The sequence below is a fragment of the Bos indicus genome, chromosome 19 (genome assembly GCF_029378745.1).
Source record: "Bos indicus isolate NIAB-ARS_2022 breed Sahiwal x Tharparkar chromosome 19, NIAB-ARS_B.indTharparkar_mat_pri_1.0, whole genome shotgun sequence".
Classification (NCBI taxonomy): Eukaryota; Metazoa; Chordata; class Mammalia; order Artiodactyla; family Bovidae; genus Bos; species Bos indicus.
The window spans coordinates 45,250,340-45,266,410 of NC_091778.1; the positions used below are offsets into that span (position 1 = coordinate 45,250,340).

Consider the following 16,071-nt stretch of genomic DNA (forward strand, 5'->3'; position numbering starts at 1 on the left):
CCATTCTGTGGTCATTTTCTGTTGCTTGATCCGAGTCCCGGTTCCACCGATGTGTTCAGTTGGTGAAAACTACCGAGCTCTTCGCTTTTGAGTTTGCCCGTCTGTATTATTTATACTTCAATCAATAGTTCACCGGAAAACAACAGCATCTCCTCACCCCGCCACAGAACGTCTTTAGAACAAATTTTAATTGCAAAAATCCTCTTGTAAGCTGAACCATTTCCCCCTTTCTTGGGGCTCCTGCTTTTCCGGTGCCCTAAGCCTGCAAGGAATCTGTGCCTTCTTTGAAATGGTTTCTTGCCTTATTTACCAAGGATCCACACTACCTGGGGCCGCATTCTCGGAGAACCGGACGGTGATTAAATTGTCTGTAATCTCGTCTAGTCCCGAGTTGAACTCTTGGAGGTCAGAAAGACCAGTCTCGGCTGATTCGGCTAATCCAGAGCTCAAAGCGCGTTGCAGACTAGTAATAAATCCAATCAGCCCGGGAGGCTTGGAGCAAGGCCGGAAGAAGAAAGTTGCGAAGAGGAAAAAGACGCTCTGCTCTGCCCAACGGTGCCAGCCTGCTTGTACGTCCAGATGCGAAGCCACACCCCTTCTCCCAAGCACCTCCCCTAATTTCCTCCTGGCCCTGCCTCTCAACCCTTGGCTTCGTAGACCTCGCCCACTAGGCGTGGCTCTGCCCTGGGAGGACCAGGATCCCGCCAACCATGACTCCGCCCCTCCTTCCGCTAAGAAACCTGTCCCTTTTATTTAAAGAATACGTTTACGTCAGCCCGCTATACGTAGATTTTCGTCATCGTTGCAAGGCACGGGGGCGGAACTTCCTGTCTCTGGTTCTAACAGCTTCCGGGAGAAGCCGGAAGAGACCATACCCTGGGTAGAAACGGGGCTAGTCAGCCCCTCCCCCGACCCCTACGGAAAGGTGAGTCCACAGGCCGTCTTGGCGAAGTCAAAACACTTATTCTGGCCGTTTCAGGTGAGGCCTGCCTTCCTTATCCAGGTGCTGTACCCGTCCAGTCCCCCTTTAATTTCCCATGTTCCTCTGCGTACTCAAGCCCCGCCCCCAGTGTCCCAGCCCCGCCCCGAAGTTTGAGGGGTGTGGATGGTTTGTGACCCCCTCACCCGATTCTACCCCTCGCTGGCTGGGAGAAACGAGTTTTGGGTACAGCAGTAGGAACTAGGCAGCCTTTTGGCTCGAGTGGCCCCACGGACCCCTCTCCAGCGCCGCGGGAATAGGACCGCCCAAACGCGGAGCCTTCGCGTCAGGAAAGGCAGGATCGGAGACCCCTCCTCACCGTGCTATCAGGGTCGCTCACAGGTTGAGGAGAGCAAAGGCCTCTGAGGAGGGAAACCTGGGATCCTACCCGGTCCCTCTCCTCGAAAGTTCCTTGTGCCTGTGCCAGTGCCAGTGCCAGTCGTTTTTGCCTCTGTTCGCGGCAGTTTCCTTTTCTGTAAATCAGGGTTAATGCCAACCTTCTTACCATCAGGGGTTAGTTGTTGAGTGATAAATAATTGGTACTGTTTGTTTACTAAACAATTGCAATGTGCCAGGCACTGTTCTAAGTATTTTGCTTCGATGATTTCCCGTCATCTTCAAAACAACCTTATGAGGTAGGTACTATTTTTAACCCCATTTTACTGATGAGAAAGCTGAGGCTCTAAGAAAATTGAGGTTATAGAGCTAGTAAGAGGCAAGACGAGGGTTATAATTAGTTTTGGGGTTTCTGTTTTTGTTTTCCTGACTCCAGGGCCCACGTACCAAATTAGGAGGTGAAAAAATATTCACATGTTGGTATGTTCCACAAATAATTTTTGAGCAACTGCTATGGGATTATGCTGGGCACTGTGGTACATAGAGAAACACATGTGATCTTTCAGGAGTTTAGTGGAGAGATGGGTAGGTAGATAAGGCACTGTGAGAACAATCAGGTTATGATAATCATCAGACTGGATTTGCCCAAGGACAGCTGTGAAAGCAGGAGATTCTCCAAGGGAAAGAGGTGCTCCAAGGAGCAAACAGAGATCCTTCCTACCTTTCTAAGAAACTGTCAAGAACACATTACAAAAAGGGAGATTGTGATATGGGCTGTGGGAGCCATTTTGGAATATTTTCTGAATCAGTTCCATGCAGGTAGTGGTTTTGTAGTTGTGAGCCTACGGTGACCTAGGAGGGTGGTGTTTCTGGTGTCTGCCCTGTGCTGCTGCCGAAGAATTTCAGAGGAGACACACACAGTGTTTGCTGATGGTCCCTACAGAGGTGTCCCTTTGGGGTGGTCTGATTTTGCTCTTGATAAGTTGATTTTCTTTGGCTCTTGACATCTGGACTTCAATCCGTGATTGAATGAGAGTGGGTTCAAATGACACAATCTGGCAAGAGTGGCTCTGCTGTGCCTCCAAAGGAACTCCCAAATAAAATATTCCAGGCTTTTTTGGTTCCCCTGAAGCCACCTTAGAGGCATCTCAGGGGAGCACAGTTGCTTTACCAAAAGAGAGAAATCCTAGAGAAACTCAGGGCTCAAAGCAGCAAATGTTTTTCCCCACCTCCCAGAAAAGCAACAGACAGTAACAGCAGCAGCAACAACAAAACTGTAACGTTTTCTTGGTGATGCATGCTTATTGGGGGATTGGAATGTGAGAGAGGAAGGGTGTGCAACCTGAAAGCCAGCATTTCACAACAGAGGCAAAGAGTAAATCCTTAGCTATAGATTGGGGGTCCAGAGTTAGGAGGTTTGTGTCTCTTTAGGATACTGAACTGCATTTTCTTTCAGGGCCAGGTCAGTTAGAACCTAAACAAACAAGAAACCTGGTTGCAATCTCTCATGCCCTGCTGATACTGTCCCCCTTTGTTCCTGCAGTGTGGACCCAGTCAGCAGCCAGGCCATGGAGCTCTCTGATGTCACCCTTATTGAGGGTGTGGGTAATGAGGTGACTGTGGTGGCGGGTGTGGTGGTGCTCATTCTAGCCTTGGTCCTAGCTTGGCTCTCTACCTACGTAGCAGACAGCGGTAGCAACCCGCTCCTGGGCACTATTGTGTCAGCTGGCGACACATCCGTCCTTCACCTGGGGCATGTGGACCATCTGGTAGCGGGCCAAGGCACCCCAGAGCCAACTGAACTCCCCCATCCATCAGAGGGTAATGATGAGAAGGCTGAAGAGGCTGGCGAAGGTGGGGGGGACCCCACCGGGGAACCTGGAGCTGGGGGTGGTGTTGAGCCCAGCCTTGAGCATCTGCTTGACATCCAAGGCCTGCCCAAAAGACAAGCAGGCCCAGGAAACAGCAGTCTGGAGGCACCTGTGAGATCGGAGGATAGCACCTGCTTGCCTTCCAGCCCCAGCCTCATCAGTGTGCGGCTCAAATTCCTCAATGACACGGAGGAGCTCGCTGTGGCCAGGCCAGAGGATACTGTGGGTGCTCTGAAGAGGTACGTGGGCTTGGAAGTGTCAAGTGCAGCCCCTATGGGGCCTTAGAAACCCACCCTTCAATTTTCCCCCACCCCCCAGCGCCTTGCCTTTCGGCCTTCTCATTCCTCATCCTCTGTCTTTCCTTCTATCTCACCCTTACAGTAAATACTTCCCTGGACAGGAGAGCCAGATGAAACTGATCTACCAGGGCCGCCTGCTGCAGGACCCAGCCCGCACACTGCGTTCCCTGAACATTACCGACAACTGTGTGATTCACTGTCACCGCTCACCCCCTGGGTCAGCTGTTGCAGGCCCGTCGAGCTCCCTGGCCCCCTCCTCAGCCACTGAGCCACCCAACCTCGGTGTCAGTGTGGGCAGCCTCATGGTGCCTGTGTTTGTGGTGCTGCTGGGTGTGGTCTGGTACTTCCGTATCAATTACCGCCAGTTCTTCACAGCACCTGCCACAGTCTCCCTGGTGGGGGTCACTGTCTTCTTCAGCTTCCTAGTATTTGGGATGTATGGACGATAAGGACCACAGGGAGAAAATGAAAGGCATGGTTTTCCTCCTTTATGGCCTCCCCCCATTCCTGGCCAGAGCTGGGCCCAAGGGCCTGGGAAGGAGGGGTGGAAAGGATGTGGTGGGTCCTCCTCCATAGGACTCAGGAGGCAGGCATGAGCATTCCCCTCACGTCCATGAGGAGACAGAGAGTCCCTCTGTGCAAGCACAACTCAGGTAGAAACGAGAATGTCATCTTCCTTCACTTCTAAGGTCCTGAAATTCAGAACTGAGCTGGTGGCCCAGCTCAACAGGGAGCCTGGGCTCTGAGGATTCCCTCCCAGCCGTGGCCCTAGCTCCTTCCATTATCCTGCATGTCTGCTCCTCTGCCCCCAGGACTGCCTGCCAGGGCAGCTCAGCATGGCCCCAGCATTTCTGTAGGGAACCTGGAGTCTCTCTCGGTTTCCTAGTGGAACATCCTTCTTTTGAGCCTAAAATCATACAGGCAGGAGTGAAGTTTGTGTCAGCTTTCCCTGTGGGCACCTGGCCGCCTCTACCTTCTCCCTCCACCCCTTAGCGGGAATAGGGTGTTCCCTGTGTTCTGGACAGTTTCCAGTGTTCTCCCTTTTTTCCAAAGCACTTTGCTTATATTCTTTTTTTTTTTTTTTAAATAGTCCTTTATAGAGCTCAGTCAGGAAGGGGACTGGGGCACAAAGCCAAGCCCCCAGCACCGGGAGAGGCCAGGCCACAGCTGCTGCTAACCTAGGCCTAAGGCTGTAAGCAAGAGGCAGTTCTGGCTGCCAGCCAGTGTCCTACCCTGCCCAGCCCCAAGGACAGCTCTGGGTAGGGAGCACTGGGCCCCAGGCCCTTGCCTCTGGGGCTCTTGGATGGAGGGTCAGTATCTGTGACTGAATAAAGTTGCATTCTGTGGCTGTGGTGTCTCCTGTGACATGAAAAGAACGCTGGTTGCTCTGCCCCCGGCAACATGGGAATGAGGGTGGGCAGGCCGGGCTACCAACGGGAGATGCAGTTTATTTACACCAGCAGCCATGGGGGCAGGGGGAATACACAGCGTTTACAAAGTTAGCTACCTGTACAGGATGGATTACATATGCAAAAATAAAAATCTCAAGACCACAGGACAGCGTGAGCCCCACCCCCCTCCCCCAATGACCCCAGCATGCGGTAATGCCAGGCGGGTGGCCCCTGGGCATGCGGGGGGGAGTGATGCATGGAAGGAAAAGCCACCGGCCATGGAAATTAGTACAGAACCCCCCCACACACTCAGACACATGATAGGATACAAGGTGGACGACACCTAGCCGGGGTGGGAAGGATGGGAATTGAAACCCACACAGCCTGCTGTTAGAGGGAAGGGAGTGGAGAGCTCCTAGCCCCTGTTCAACTACATGGTAGGGGGGCACACTCTCCCCAGAAGGAAGGGGGTTTGCTCCCTCAGGGTCCCTGCTGGACCAAGCCCATCTCTTACCCAGCCTGGGCAGGGGGCTCTGCCCTGAGGGCGGGCCAAGGAACAATGGGGAAGTGGATGTGGACAAACCAGTTCCCAAACTACTTCCCACTTCTCCCTCCTCCAACCAGAAGGGGGAAACGGAGAGGCCAGAGGGGAAAGGGTGTATTAGGGCCTGAGCTGCAACTGCCTCTCAGAAGGGAGAGTGGCCTGCAGCCTTCCTCCCTTCACCTCCAACCCGCTCCCAGGTCTTCATCTGGGAGCAGGCTGGAGGCTGGCTGAGATCCTCCTTGCCCTCTGGCCTCCCCGTGGAGGAAGAAGGCTGTGGAGGGGCGAGAACGGAGGAGCCCAGGCCCCAGGCTTTATTCTAACTCCTGCCAAAATCTGTTTGGCTTTTTAAAAAATAATCATAATTCTTGGGTTAAAAATCAATTTGTAACCAGGCATCAGCCACAATCAGAGCCACCCAGGGCGAGATTGGGGTTCCAGACAGGGTACTGCAGCCCCATCTCTGTTGTTCCCTTAACCCTCTAGGGTCCCTAACCCAGATCAGTCCGATCAGTCCTGGGTACTAACTACCCAAATGTGGGATGGCTCCTCCTGGGAGGAGGGCAGGGGTCACGTCCAGCGAGTGCCAGAGAACATGGTTGAGGGTCAGCTCCATCCCTGGGGCCATCAGTTCTGCTCCCACCCTGGACTGCAGTCCTCCAGCTCAGTTCCTGGGAGCGATGGTGCCCGTGTGGAGGTTGAATGATACATCTCTTCAGGATGTAGACCAGGCAGGTGGGCACACTGGCACGACAGTCCCGCAGGGGGGCACTGCCCAGGCATGGCACCCCGCCCCCTCCGGACAGCCCACAATACAGAGACCACTCTCTCTTCCCGCCCCACTCCTAGCAAGGGGGGAGAGGTAAAAGATCAGGATTTTCCTCAGAGCCCCAAACCACAAGTACAGAATAAATAACTTAAAAGCGGCAAAAGGAAGGGAAGACAGGGCAGGCTTTGGAGGCAGGAGCATCGAGAGAGGAACTGAAGCTGGTCAAGGTGAAAGAGGGGGGGTGGCAAGCAGCAGTTGGGAACCTGGGCTGCCCCGGGAGGGCAGTGGGGCAGGGTAGGCAGGAGGAACATGGGGCCACCCCAGGAGGGTGAGGCTGGGCCCCTTCCTGGGGCAGGGAATGAGGTAAGAAAACATTTCAAATAAAGCAGCACCTCACCTTGGGGCCCCACTCCTCGCCAGCCCTGGGTCAGGGAGGAGAGGCAGGGGGGGAGTCATCCTGATACATAGCTCCCTCTTCCTACCCTCCCCGTGCCCGTTCCTTGAAGCTGTAGAGGCTGGAGGCCCTTTCCTGGCACCCAACAACAAAAGGACAGCTCCTGCTGCCAAGGAGGCCCCCGGGGACTGAGGGGAAAGGGCTGCCCCTGTGAGGGGCAGGGAAGGCGGCGCTAGTTCGGGACGCCTACCTCAGCAGACAGCTCACCATGCCTGCCTCCCCCTGGGATGGGGGCATTTGATAGGATTCTGCACACAGACAGGACACGCCCAGCCCTGCCCCTCAGCTCCAAGCACCGGACCCATTCACATTGCTGAGGGCAGCTGGGGGAGGCCCCCTCCAGGCTCAGCTTCCAACCCGTGGCCTCCCGGGTAGCCATGATGCTCCTCGGCAGGGCTTAGTCCAGTTCCTGGGGTGGGGGGGGCGGCAGTGCCCTGGCACAGTGCCCAGGTCAGGCCCCTGGCCTAGCTGGACATCCAGTAACTCACAGAATAAATAGGAAAACCGCCTCCCCGCCAAACTTATGTCCAAGGCATAATATGTCCAGGTCTGAGTCCTGCACGCTGAGGGCTCGCGCTCCATCGCAGAAGACCCTGACACCCCCCAGGGGTGCATAATTGGATCCTCTGCCTGCCTGGCCCACCAAGCTTCCCAAGCCCAAACCCCCAGCAGCCGTCCATTTGCCAGGCTGTGCCGCCTGGGTGGGGGTCGGGAGAGACGGCTCTGCTCAGCCAAAGGCTATCCCCTTGTACCCAAGTCAGTTGATGTCATCATAGATGCTGGGCGTCGGGGGCGCCGGTGGCTTTGGCTTTTTCTTCTTGTTGGAGCCCAGGCCGGAGGCAGTCCCTACCAGGCTCAGATGGGATTTCTTTTTCTTGGTTTTCCGTGACTCAGAACTGTTGGTACCTGAAGAGGAAAGAAGCAAGAGGGTTGAGGGGAGGGTTGTGGCAGGGGAATGCAAGGTCCCCCGCACTCCGCTTCAGGCAGAGAGCCCCTGGGGCCCAGCTATCTCACCTACCTAGACCCCACCCCTGATTCTCACTCGTCTTGGAGGAGCCTGAATCAGAGGGTGAGAGATCAGAGGAGCCGTCCCACTGAAGCCGGCTGATCAGGGCCTGGCTGTCAGTCATGTCGAAGCTGTCATTATCCAGGGAACTCTCGACCTCTGGAAGGACACTGGGGAGGAAGAGGTCAGAGAAGGGCTTCAGGGATGCTAGCCATCACCCTCACCTTCCCCAACCCACCACCCTTCCTGGAGGGTCACTCACGCTGAGGATCCGAGGAAATAAATCCGCACGGTTCTCCGCTGCTCATCTGTATGCTGGGGGCAGCGTAGGGACCTGGCGGGGAGAGAATGATCAGACCCTGACAAGGCAGAGAGGGTCTGAGGAACACAGGTGAAGCCCCTCCCCTCAGCAGAGGCGGGAGGGATGGACAGACCGGGAAGGGATGAATGAAGAGGCCCCAGATTGTGGCCTAAGGCCTACAGGAGGGGAGGGGGAGGGTGGGAGTCCCGTTGCTCAAGTCCAAGGTACTCCCGACCCGTGCCCAGGGTGAGGGCGCCGGAGGGCCCCCTGGCCCCCTTCCTAGGTTCTGAGCTCACCTTGTGCACATCTTCTTGGTGTGTTCAGAAATCACCCCACATTGCTGGAAGAGGAATATAAGCTGAAAGGAGGGACGGGGGAAGCCTATTCTATAGCCACTAGCCACTCTCTTCTGTACAAATGCTAGACTGTGTGCTCAGAAATGGCCCCAGGGCGTCCATGGCAGACCACACTAGCCAGGAAACCTAATTCAAGAGAGAGACCTAGATGCCCTCACTGCTGTGCACCAGCCTCTTCCAAGGCCTCGACCACTGCCTGTGGCTCTGCCTGCTCCCAAGGGCTTCCCCCCTTCTCTAATCCCTCACCGTGGTGAGCAGGCTGCGCAGCTCCTCCGGCCCCAGGGTCTCGTAGCTGATCCCAGTTGAGTTGTTATACTGGGTGAGAACCAGAGGTACAGGTTAGAGGAGAGACGGCCAAAGAAGGGAGGGTGGGGGTGTGGAGTCAATCCCTCTTACCCCTCCCTCAGCACAAGGCCTTAAGATTGCCCGCAGTTCTCCAAGAGTTCCTTCCACCCCAACTGCACCAGGGTAAGGAATTAGGACCCACAAAGAACATGAAGACCCAAGACCTAAACATGCCATATAGTTAGCGTTCTGACCCCCACTTGTCCAAGCCCACCCGACTCACAATGAGGCGAACTATAAGGGATAGCCCTTACTCACCTTAAAAGGATCCGAATTGCTAAGTTCCCCTGAAGAAGAAAAAAGAAGGGGAAGGGTGTTTGATGCAGAGGTACAGACAGAGAACCCTGAAAATAACCAGAGAGGAAGTGGGGGTGATAGAAGGATCACAGGCCCTCCCTCAATCCCCCTGCCCCTCCACCTCCACCCTCCAGCAACAAGTCCCAGAAGACATAGTTAGAATCACTCCCATTGTTCCAGCCCTACTTACCATTTTTGTGTTTTAAAGACTTGGATCTTCGAGGGGAATTGGGGTTCTGGAATGGGAGATACCATAGCTTTGGGGAAAGGGTAACGATAAGGGGAAGCCGAGAACCCAGGGAAGGAAAAAAGATTTGACAAACATCCTCAAATTCCTACTCTTCCCCACCAGTAAGAGGCCCTTCACCCATACTCCCTCCTCCCACCTTCCCCCCAGGCCCCTGATGCCCTCCTGCCCACCAGACACCCTCGGCCCTGAACCCAGAGAGGTACCCAGTGACCTCAGACTTGAGTCAAGACACCCGAGGACTCCCTGCCCAAAGGGGAGGGTATCTGTCCTTGGCCCAAATCTCCCTCATGCTTGCCCCAGCTCTCACCTTGTCTGATTTTCTCTTCTTGGCTGTGTAGGACAAAAGGGTAAAGGGCAGGGTCACTTTAAGTTCCCAACCTAAGGGCACCTAAAGAAAAGTTACAAAGCTGCACTCTCCTCCCTCGTTCAGGATAACAACTTGTGACTGTTACACACCCAATTCCTGCCTGCCTGCCTCACCCCGATGGCCCTCCCAATTCCCCAGATGCCCAAACACCTTTCTTCTCTGAGCCATAGGACCAGTCGTTGTCATTGATGTCATCATTATCCTCTTGGTCACTCTCTGACTTGTTCATGTTGTTGCTATTGGCAATCCTGCCGAGGGGAGGGAAGAGGAAGGGTCAAGGCTGCCATCTCTCTCTGCCCCTGACTTCACACATAGAGGGGAGTGTCTGGGGCCAGGCACAACCCACCCTCTATACCCTCCAAATGTCCCAGGGAGTGGTGGGGAACTCCACCATGGGACGGGCTGCAAAAGATGGGCACTCTGGTTCTAGCAGAGGGAGAAGCCCTCACCGGCGGTTGGCGATTCGGCTGCTGTTCCGACCCATTCCTAGGCACTTCTCCAGGTGGGGAGCAAAACGGGAGGCGGCAATGCTGCGGCTGCAATTGGGGCAAACACACTCCTTGCTCTTCCACTGGTTGAAAACCTGTCCAAAGATGTCCAAACCCGGCTGGTCCACGATCTCTGGGGACAGGAGAGACGTAGCGATCAGGGCAGGCAAGGGACCCTTACCTCTCATTCCCACCCATGGCCTTGTGGCCTCTTCAGAGCCCCTGCCTAAGCTCCCAGGAGCTCCAGGTTCTACCTCTGGTGTGGTTGCTGGAGGAGGACCCTCCAAGCACTCCCAGGGCAGGGCTAGGCTGCTCTCCTTCAACCCTGACGCTCACCAAAATCCTTCATGCTCTCAGGGTCCGTGTCGTCCAGGAAGAAGTAGCCACACTTGACAGCCCGGTGTACCTCAAAGCAGAATCCCAAACAAGAATCCTCAACCAGGTCCGCGTATATCTCCTGAGCGATGGCCTGGGCCCAGGGGAGAACATCCAGGGTCACGAGAGTCACAGTCCCATGGACTGAGGGCAACTCTCACCAACGAAATCTCCTGCCAATTCGCCCTGGCCAAAAATAAAGCTTCCTTTGCCATTTTTCCCCATCTTGACTTTGAGTTCTTTCTTCTTCCAGATCCTTGGGCCTTCTTAGCTGGCTCTTCCCTTTAAGGAACAAGGCTGACTACCCAAATTCCTCTCTGGTGTGGATTCCAGATATAGCAAAGGAGAGACATCAAGAGAAAGAACTGGAGGCACACGTGGGGGAGCCCTCACCTCTAGTTTGCTGTTATCCAGGCCAGACAAAGACATTTCCTCCATTTTCATTTGTGAACTCTTGTGGAGACGGTGCTCTGACTGCTCATAGCACAGCGGGCGGCAACACGGCTGCACACATTGGGGGGGGATGTTGGTGTGAGTCCAAGGCACCTCCAACGGCTGCCACCTCCCCTCCCCACCTTGCTGCCCAGAGCTTAATGGTGGCATCAGGATCTACCTCTCCCTAAGGCCTCAGTTAAGTCTGGATGGTCCTGCAGGGCCTGAAACCCAGGGCGGCCTAGTCCTTCCCAGGCCTGAACTCAGGCCCTGGACTCTTACTGCCAATCAGAGTCTGGGTCTACAGGAGGCAGCAGCTCACCCCAGGTTCCCAAAACTCAAACCCCTCTTCCATACCCATGGTGCAATGCAGCAGGGGGAGGAGAAGGAACTCTAAGGCCTCAAAGCAAACCCACAGGGTGTGGCAAAGAACTGCACAGACTCCTAAATACACTCCCCCCCCTCCCCAGGCTCTCCTCAGAGTCACCTCTGCTTTCAGCCAGGATGTCCACTTGGGGGGGTACTGCTACCAGAAGTAGCAATGGCCCTAGGACCCTACAACCTTCACCCCACTCTGTCTTCCCTTGAAATAAGCCTGCCACTACAGACGGAGAGCAGAGCCCACAGAAACCTAGAGCTAAAAGGGCATCCTAGCCACCATGAGCAAGAAAGAGGAGATAGAATCCGGTGGGATGGCATGCCAGGAGTGGGCACTCCCCTTACCTGTTCTTCTTTGAGATAACCACCCTCCCTCCCTCAGGACCAGCCCGGAAGTCTCTCCAAGAGCCCCAAAGTCCAGGAATCCCCACCAAAGGATTCAGAAACAGAGCACACAGTCCGGGGCCCCTCTGAACGGTGGGTACGAGTTTAAGGAGCTGCCGGCCTAGAGTGGGGTGGGGACTGACAAATGAGCCGGGGGCACTGGGGAGGGTAGGAGGCCGGGCCTCGGCTCTTCCCCCGTCCCTGCGGCACTGCTGCTGCATCATACCGACTGGGGGGAGGAGAGCCGAGCCGCCGGAGGCCGGCGCCGGTCCGGGACAGACCGACCCCTAGAGAGTGGGCAGAGTGGGACACGTCCCGGCCCCTCTTCTTCCCCGCCCGCCGACAGCCCCGGCCGGCCGGGGAGAGGAGTCCGGGAGGGTGCCTCTATTGTCCCGGGGGCTGGGGCCTGGCTCCCTAACAAAGGCCCCGCGCCCCCTCCCCGGCCGGCCCTGCCCCGCCCAGGGGGGACCCAGACAGGGGGAGAGCTGGGGGCCCCGGCCGGGCCGGGAAGCCGGGGGAAGCCGGGCGTTTCCGCGTCGGCCCGGGGGGAGGGGAAGGGGCGCTGACCCAGACCTGGGGGGAGGGGGCCCAAGCCCCGCCTCGGGCCCCGCCCCCCGCCCCCCGCAGGCCCCTCCCCCGTCCCCGTCTCCGTCCCGTACTCACCCCGCCCGGGGGGCCGCGCCGGGGCCCGGCGGCCTCTCAGGGCCGCGTCCTCCGGCGGCGGCGGCGGCGGCGGCTGCTCCGGAGCCCCATGTCCGTCGGTCCGTCCTCGCCTCTCCCCGGGGCCCAGGGCCCGGGGCCGGGGGGTCGGGCCGCCCCCCCGCCTCGCCGCCTCACCGGGCGGCCATGGCCCCTTCCCCTCCCTTCTCGTCCCGTCGCCGCCTCCTCCTCCTCACCTCACCCCGCCCGCGCGCAGTCCGCGCGCCGTCCGCGCGCCCCTCCCCCCGCCCCCCACTCCAGCCCGCCTCTCCCGGGCGGGGGGTGCGGCGCGAGCCCGGAGCGCGCGCGCGTGCCGCGACCGGAGGATGGATGGATGGAGCGAGCGAGAACGCGAGCGTGCGCGCGCGCGCCCCTCTCCCCCTCCCTTCGCGCGGGCGCGAGGCCAAGCGCGAGCGCGCTCCAACCTCCTCCTCTTCCTCCTCCCGCCCCTCCTCAACACCCCGCCCCCGCCCTCCCTTCCTCTTCCTTCTTTCGCTTTCGCGCGCCCAGCGACTGCTCGCGCCTGCTAGAAGGGCCCGAGCGCGTGCATCTGCCCGGCGGCCGCAGCTCGGCAGCATTTGCTCCAGGGGGCGGGGACCGGGCGGGGAGGAGGGGCGCCACGCCGCCGTCCAAAGTACCGGCGGACGGGGACGGGGGCGGGGATATGGGCGGGGCCTTCGGGAGCCACCTCGCCCAATCGCTGTCTCGCCTCGGCCGGGCCGGCCCAATAGGATTTCGGTGGGTGGAGCGGCGTTCAAGGTGAGGTGCGCGGTGCGCTGGGGGCGGAGACGTTGTGCCGTCCCGGCCGGCTCCGGGGCGGGGGCAGCGGGTGGCGTCGAAAGAGAGCGCCGGCTTCCAGCCGCGCCTGGGACGCCTTCCGGCCCAGGGTCCCCCGCCCTTCCCTCCGGGCTCCCGGCTCTTTTCCCCCACAGTGCCACCACCCCGGAGTTTACTTATGTGAAGAAGCCAGAGTTGAAGTGGGACGCAGTTGTCACCTCAGGGCAGAAAACCGAGGGGCCTCGTCCGAGCCTCGGTTCCCCGTGTTTCTGGGCTGGTCTCAGCCCACTCCGGGCCTCAGAACCTACAGACGCCCTAGATGAGGGTCCTCCGTTGAGGGCGGAGGCTGAGCTGTGCCATTCTGAGCGGAGCGCCCTCCCCGCCCTCATCTTAATTTAGATCCCACACCTGCTCGCCTTTCCTGTTTCTGGAACCCACGCTGGACCCCCCACCTCTCCTCTTCGCAGCCTGCCAGGCAGTGGCCAGACCCTTCCTCCGACCCAGTTCTTCTCCCCTGTGTGTACCCATATCCGCGCGCTCTCACAGTCCTCTTCTGGAGCAAAGGGCCTTTCCCAGCCGCAGTAAATGCCTAGACTGGCGCTGCCCTTTCGGTTACTCTGTGTCTGGAGTTCTGGAACAGGTGTATGACAGCCCTCTTCCCGCAGAAGATGAGTTTAAATGAAGAAAGCGTTAAATCATATACTTTGGGACCATCATGGACTCTTCGGCAAGCATTTATTGAGGCCCTAGTCCTAAGTGGTTAAGACCAGGAATCGTCTGAATTCAAATCTGTGGACTTGACAAATGAACTTGAGCAAATGAGCTCTCTGTTGCCTCGGTTTCCTCTCTTGTCACTGAGTATGATGACAGTACTTATTAGGTTGTGGGAATTAACAAGAGAATTGACATGAGAAACTTAGTTCAATGTAAGTGTTTGGTGAATCTTAGCTGTTTTTATGTGTTAATGCAAAGATAAGACACACTTCCTCAAGAAGCTCACCATTTGTGGGGTAGACAGACCTGTAGGAAAGTAATTGCTCAACAGTGTGATAAAAATAAGAGAGCTAGGGACTTCCCTGGCTCTTAACCAGGGGTTAAGACTGTGCTTCCACTGCAGGGGCCACAGGTTTAATCCCTCCCTGGTTGAGGAACTAAGATCAAATACACTGTGTGGCGTGGCCAAAAAAAAAAGCAAAAACCATAGGGAACAGAGGTGGCTAGGAGCAGGAATCAAATAATGTAAAAGAGTTTCTCAGGAAAGGTTTCTTGCACTGGCTGAAACATAGGAATTGTTGAGGAAGTCGCATGAAGTAAGCAGAACAGACCACACAGGACTAAGGGTGTGCTGAGAAGTTAGTGGGATTTAACCCTACAGGCTGTCAGGAGTCCTCAAGGGGAACTGTTTGACCAGACTTAAGCAGATGCTCTGGAGTGGGGAGTCTGGATAGCTTAAAAGTAGGAGGTTTTTGTCATAGCTTGAGATGTGTGGGGTGAAGGAGAGAGAGAGCCTGAAGACATCATTAACTAAGATGGGGGACTCTGGAAAGGTGATGTGAGGATACAGGAGAATGACGAGTTCTCCTGTTTGAGTTTGAGATTCATTGGGAGTTATACTGTGGGATTAGCTGGTGGAGACTCTCAGAAGGTGTTTGAATTTGAGTCTAGAGCCAAGAGGAGGCCAGTACTTCAAGTGTCTTAGTGTGAATCAGAAATCCTCCACTCCGATGATACTGATCTGTTTCTTTGTCTCAGAATATGTTCAATATAACCTGCCGTAAGGAATTTACATATGCCCAGGAAGCCTTCCTGTCTCCTCCATGTTTACCTAAATCCTTCCTCACTTCTCCACCCAGGCCACCCTCACAACAAACTCCTTTAAAACTGGATTGTACTCTTCATTTGGCACTTGGCCTGAGTGGCTCTGTGGTGGTGACCTCTTTGGGCACGTGCCCGGTCTCCACAGTTAGCACCAGTCAATAAACACTAAGGACTACATTGGTCCAGGCTCTGGGTGAAGCCTTGGGGTTACAGCAGCGAGCCAGAGAGGCACACAGACCTTGTCTTAGTGGAGCTTACTGCCCAGCAAAGCCTGATGTGGAAAAAAGGTTGAATGTGGAGCCATTCAGGCAGCCAAAGAAACAAACAGGTAGAAATCTTTTTGTCAGGACGTCAGGGCAGGCTCCCTAGAGGAAGTGATCTTTCAAGTGGAGCCTTGAATTGAAAGAGAGGTTAAGAGGAGCATTCTAGGGAACAGTTATGTATATAGGCAGAATGTGTAGAGGCCTGAGAAGAGAGTGTGGTGTGTTTGAGTCTGGGATGGTTTGTGAAGTTAGAGTTGGGTAAAGAGAGGCTATATATAATACATAATACATATATATATATGACATTATTGTGGGCCATTCTTATTCCTTTGGCTGTATTGCACAGCATTGCGGGATCTTTTTATTTTTTAAGTATTTTTATTTATTTGCCTACACTAGGTTTTAGTTGTGGCACGTGGGACCTTTTAGTTGCAGCATTTGAAATCTTTGTTGCAGCATGTGGGATCTAGTTCCCTAATCAGGGATTGAACCAGACCCCCTGTGTTGGAAGTCTTAACCACTGGACCTCTAGGAAAGTCCCCTAATGAATATTTCTTGATTGTCAAATGTCTGCTATGTATGCTCATTCAGTCGTGTCCGACTCTTTGTGACCCCACAGACTGTAGTTTGCCATGGTCCTCTGTCAAGGCAAGAATACTGGAGTGGGTTGCCATTTCCTCCTCCAGGGGATCATCCTGACCCAAGGATCAAACCTGTATCTGCTGCATCTCTTGTATTGGCAGGCGGAATTTTTTTTTTTTTTTTTTTTTTTACCATTGAGCCACCTGGGAATAGGTACTGGGGTTACTATAATGAATGAACACATAAGTTGTCTCCACCAGCTAATCCCACCATAACTCCAACATATCTCAAACTGAACGTGTTGGTCTGCAGA

At 55.8% G+C, this 16,071-nt stretch overlaps 2 protein-coding genes and 1 long non-coding RNA gene across 9 annotated transcripts; 2 read left to right on the forward strand and 1 right to left on the reverse strand.

The window, feature by feature from the left end:
• Positions 1-825: 825 nt before the first annotated feature.
• Positions 826-4,833, forward strand: TMUB2 (transmembrane and ubiquitin like domain containing 2). 3 transcript variants are annotated; one of them, XM_019981570.2, is made up of 3 exons: positions 826-925; positions 2,859-3,425; positions 3,568-4,833. In XM_019981570.2, exons 2-3 carry the CDS (start codon positions 2,884-2,886, stop codon positions 3,932-3,934), a joined length of 909 nt encoding a protein of 302 aa, XP_019837129.1. In that variant the 5' UTR covers positions 826-925; positions 2,859-2,883; the 3' UTR covers positions 3,935-4,833. The 3 variants fall into 3 exon arrangements, with proteins under 3 accessions (XP_019837129.1, XP_019837130.1, XP_019837128.1); XM_019981571.2 differs by having other exon boundaries at positions 868-979; XM_019981569.2 differs by lacking the exon at positions 826-925 and adding an exon at positions 995-1,614.
• Positions 4,834-4,913: 80 nt separating this feature from the next.
• ATXN7L3 (ataxin 7 like 3) lies at positions 4,914-12,511 on the reverse strand. 5 transcript variants are annotated; one of them, XM_070773600.1, is made up of 13 exons: positions 12,283-12,511; positions 10,819-10,929; positions 10,387-10,519; positions 10,012-10,183; positions 9,713-9,810; positions 9,503-9,525; positions 9,136-9,202; positions 8,907-8,992; positions 8,550-8,618; positions 8,244-8,287; positions 7,909-7,980; positions 7,659-7,816; positions 4,914-7,546 (listed from the first exon to the last, which is right to left on the reverse strand). In XM_070773600.1, the coding sequence occupies exons 2-13, from the start codon at positions 10,867-10,869 to the stop codon at positions 7,398-7,400; spliced, it is 1,122 nt and encodes a 373-aa protein (XP_070629701.1). In that variant the 5' UTR covers positions 10,870-10,929; positions 12,283-12,511; the 3' UTR covers positions 4,914-7,397. The 5 variants fall into 5 exon arrangements, with proteins under 5 accessions (XP_070629701.1, XP_070629703.1, XP_070629705.1 ...); XM_070773602.1 differs by having other exon boundaries at positions 9,136-9,181; positions 12,283-12,510; XM_070773604.1 differs by having other exon boundaries at positions 8,907-8,935; positions 9,136-9,181; positions 12,283-12,508.
• On the forward strand, positions 11,282-14,014 carry LOC139177591 (uncharacterized). The gene is made up of 3 exons (XR_011562097.1): positions 11,282-11,544; positions 11,618-11,712; positions 13,495-14,014. It is a non-coding gene; the product is annotated as an uncharacterized lncRNA (long non-coding RNA).
• The last annotated feature ends 2,057 nt before the right edge of the window (positions 14,015-16,071 follow it).

What these genes read in the sequence shown, in the direction of transcription:
- TMUB2 (XM_019981569.2), top strand. Translation starts at nt 1,580, where the DNA reads ATGATTTCCCGTCATCTTCAAAACAACCTTATGAG. An exon ending in CTTCAAAACAACCTTATGAG is followed by an intron (nt 1,615 to 2,858) that starts GTAGGTACTATT and finishes TTGTTCCTGCAG; the next exon opens with TGTGGACCCAGTCAGCAGCC. An exon ending in ACTGTGGGTGCTCTGAAGAG is followed by an intron (nt 3,426 to 3,567) that starts GTACGTGGGCTT and finishes TCACCCTTACAG; the next exon opens with TAAATACTTCCCTGGACAGG.
- ATXN7L3 (XM_070773600.1), bottom strand. Translation starts at nt 10,869, where the DNA reads ATGAAAATGGAGGAAATGTCTTTGTCTGGCCTGGATAACAGCAAACTA. An exon ending in TGAGAGCATGAAGGATTTTG is followed by an intron (nt 10,184 to 10,386) that starts GTGAGCGTCAGG and finishes TCCTGTCCCCAG; the next exon opens with AGATCGTGGACCAGCCGGGT. An exon ending in CTATGGCTCAGAGAAGAAAG is followed by an intron (nt 9,526 to 9,712) that starts GTGTTTGGGCAT and finishes TGTCCTACACAG; the next exon opens with CCAAGAAGAGAAAATCAGAC.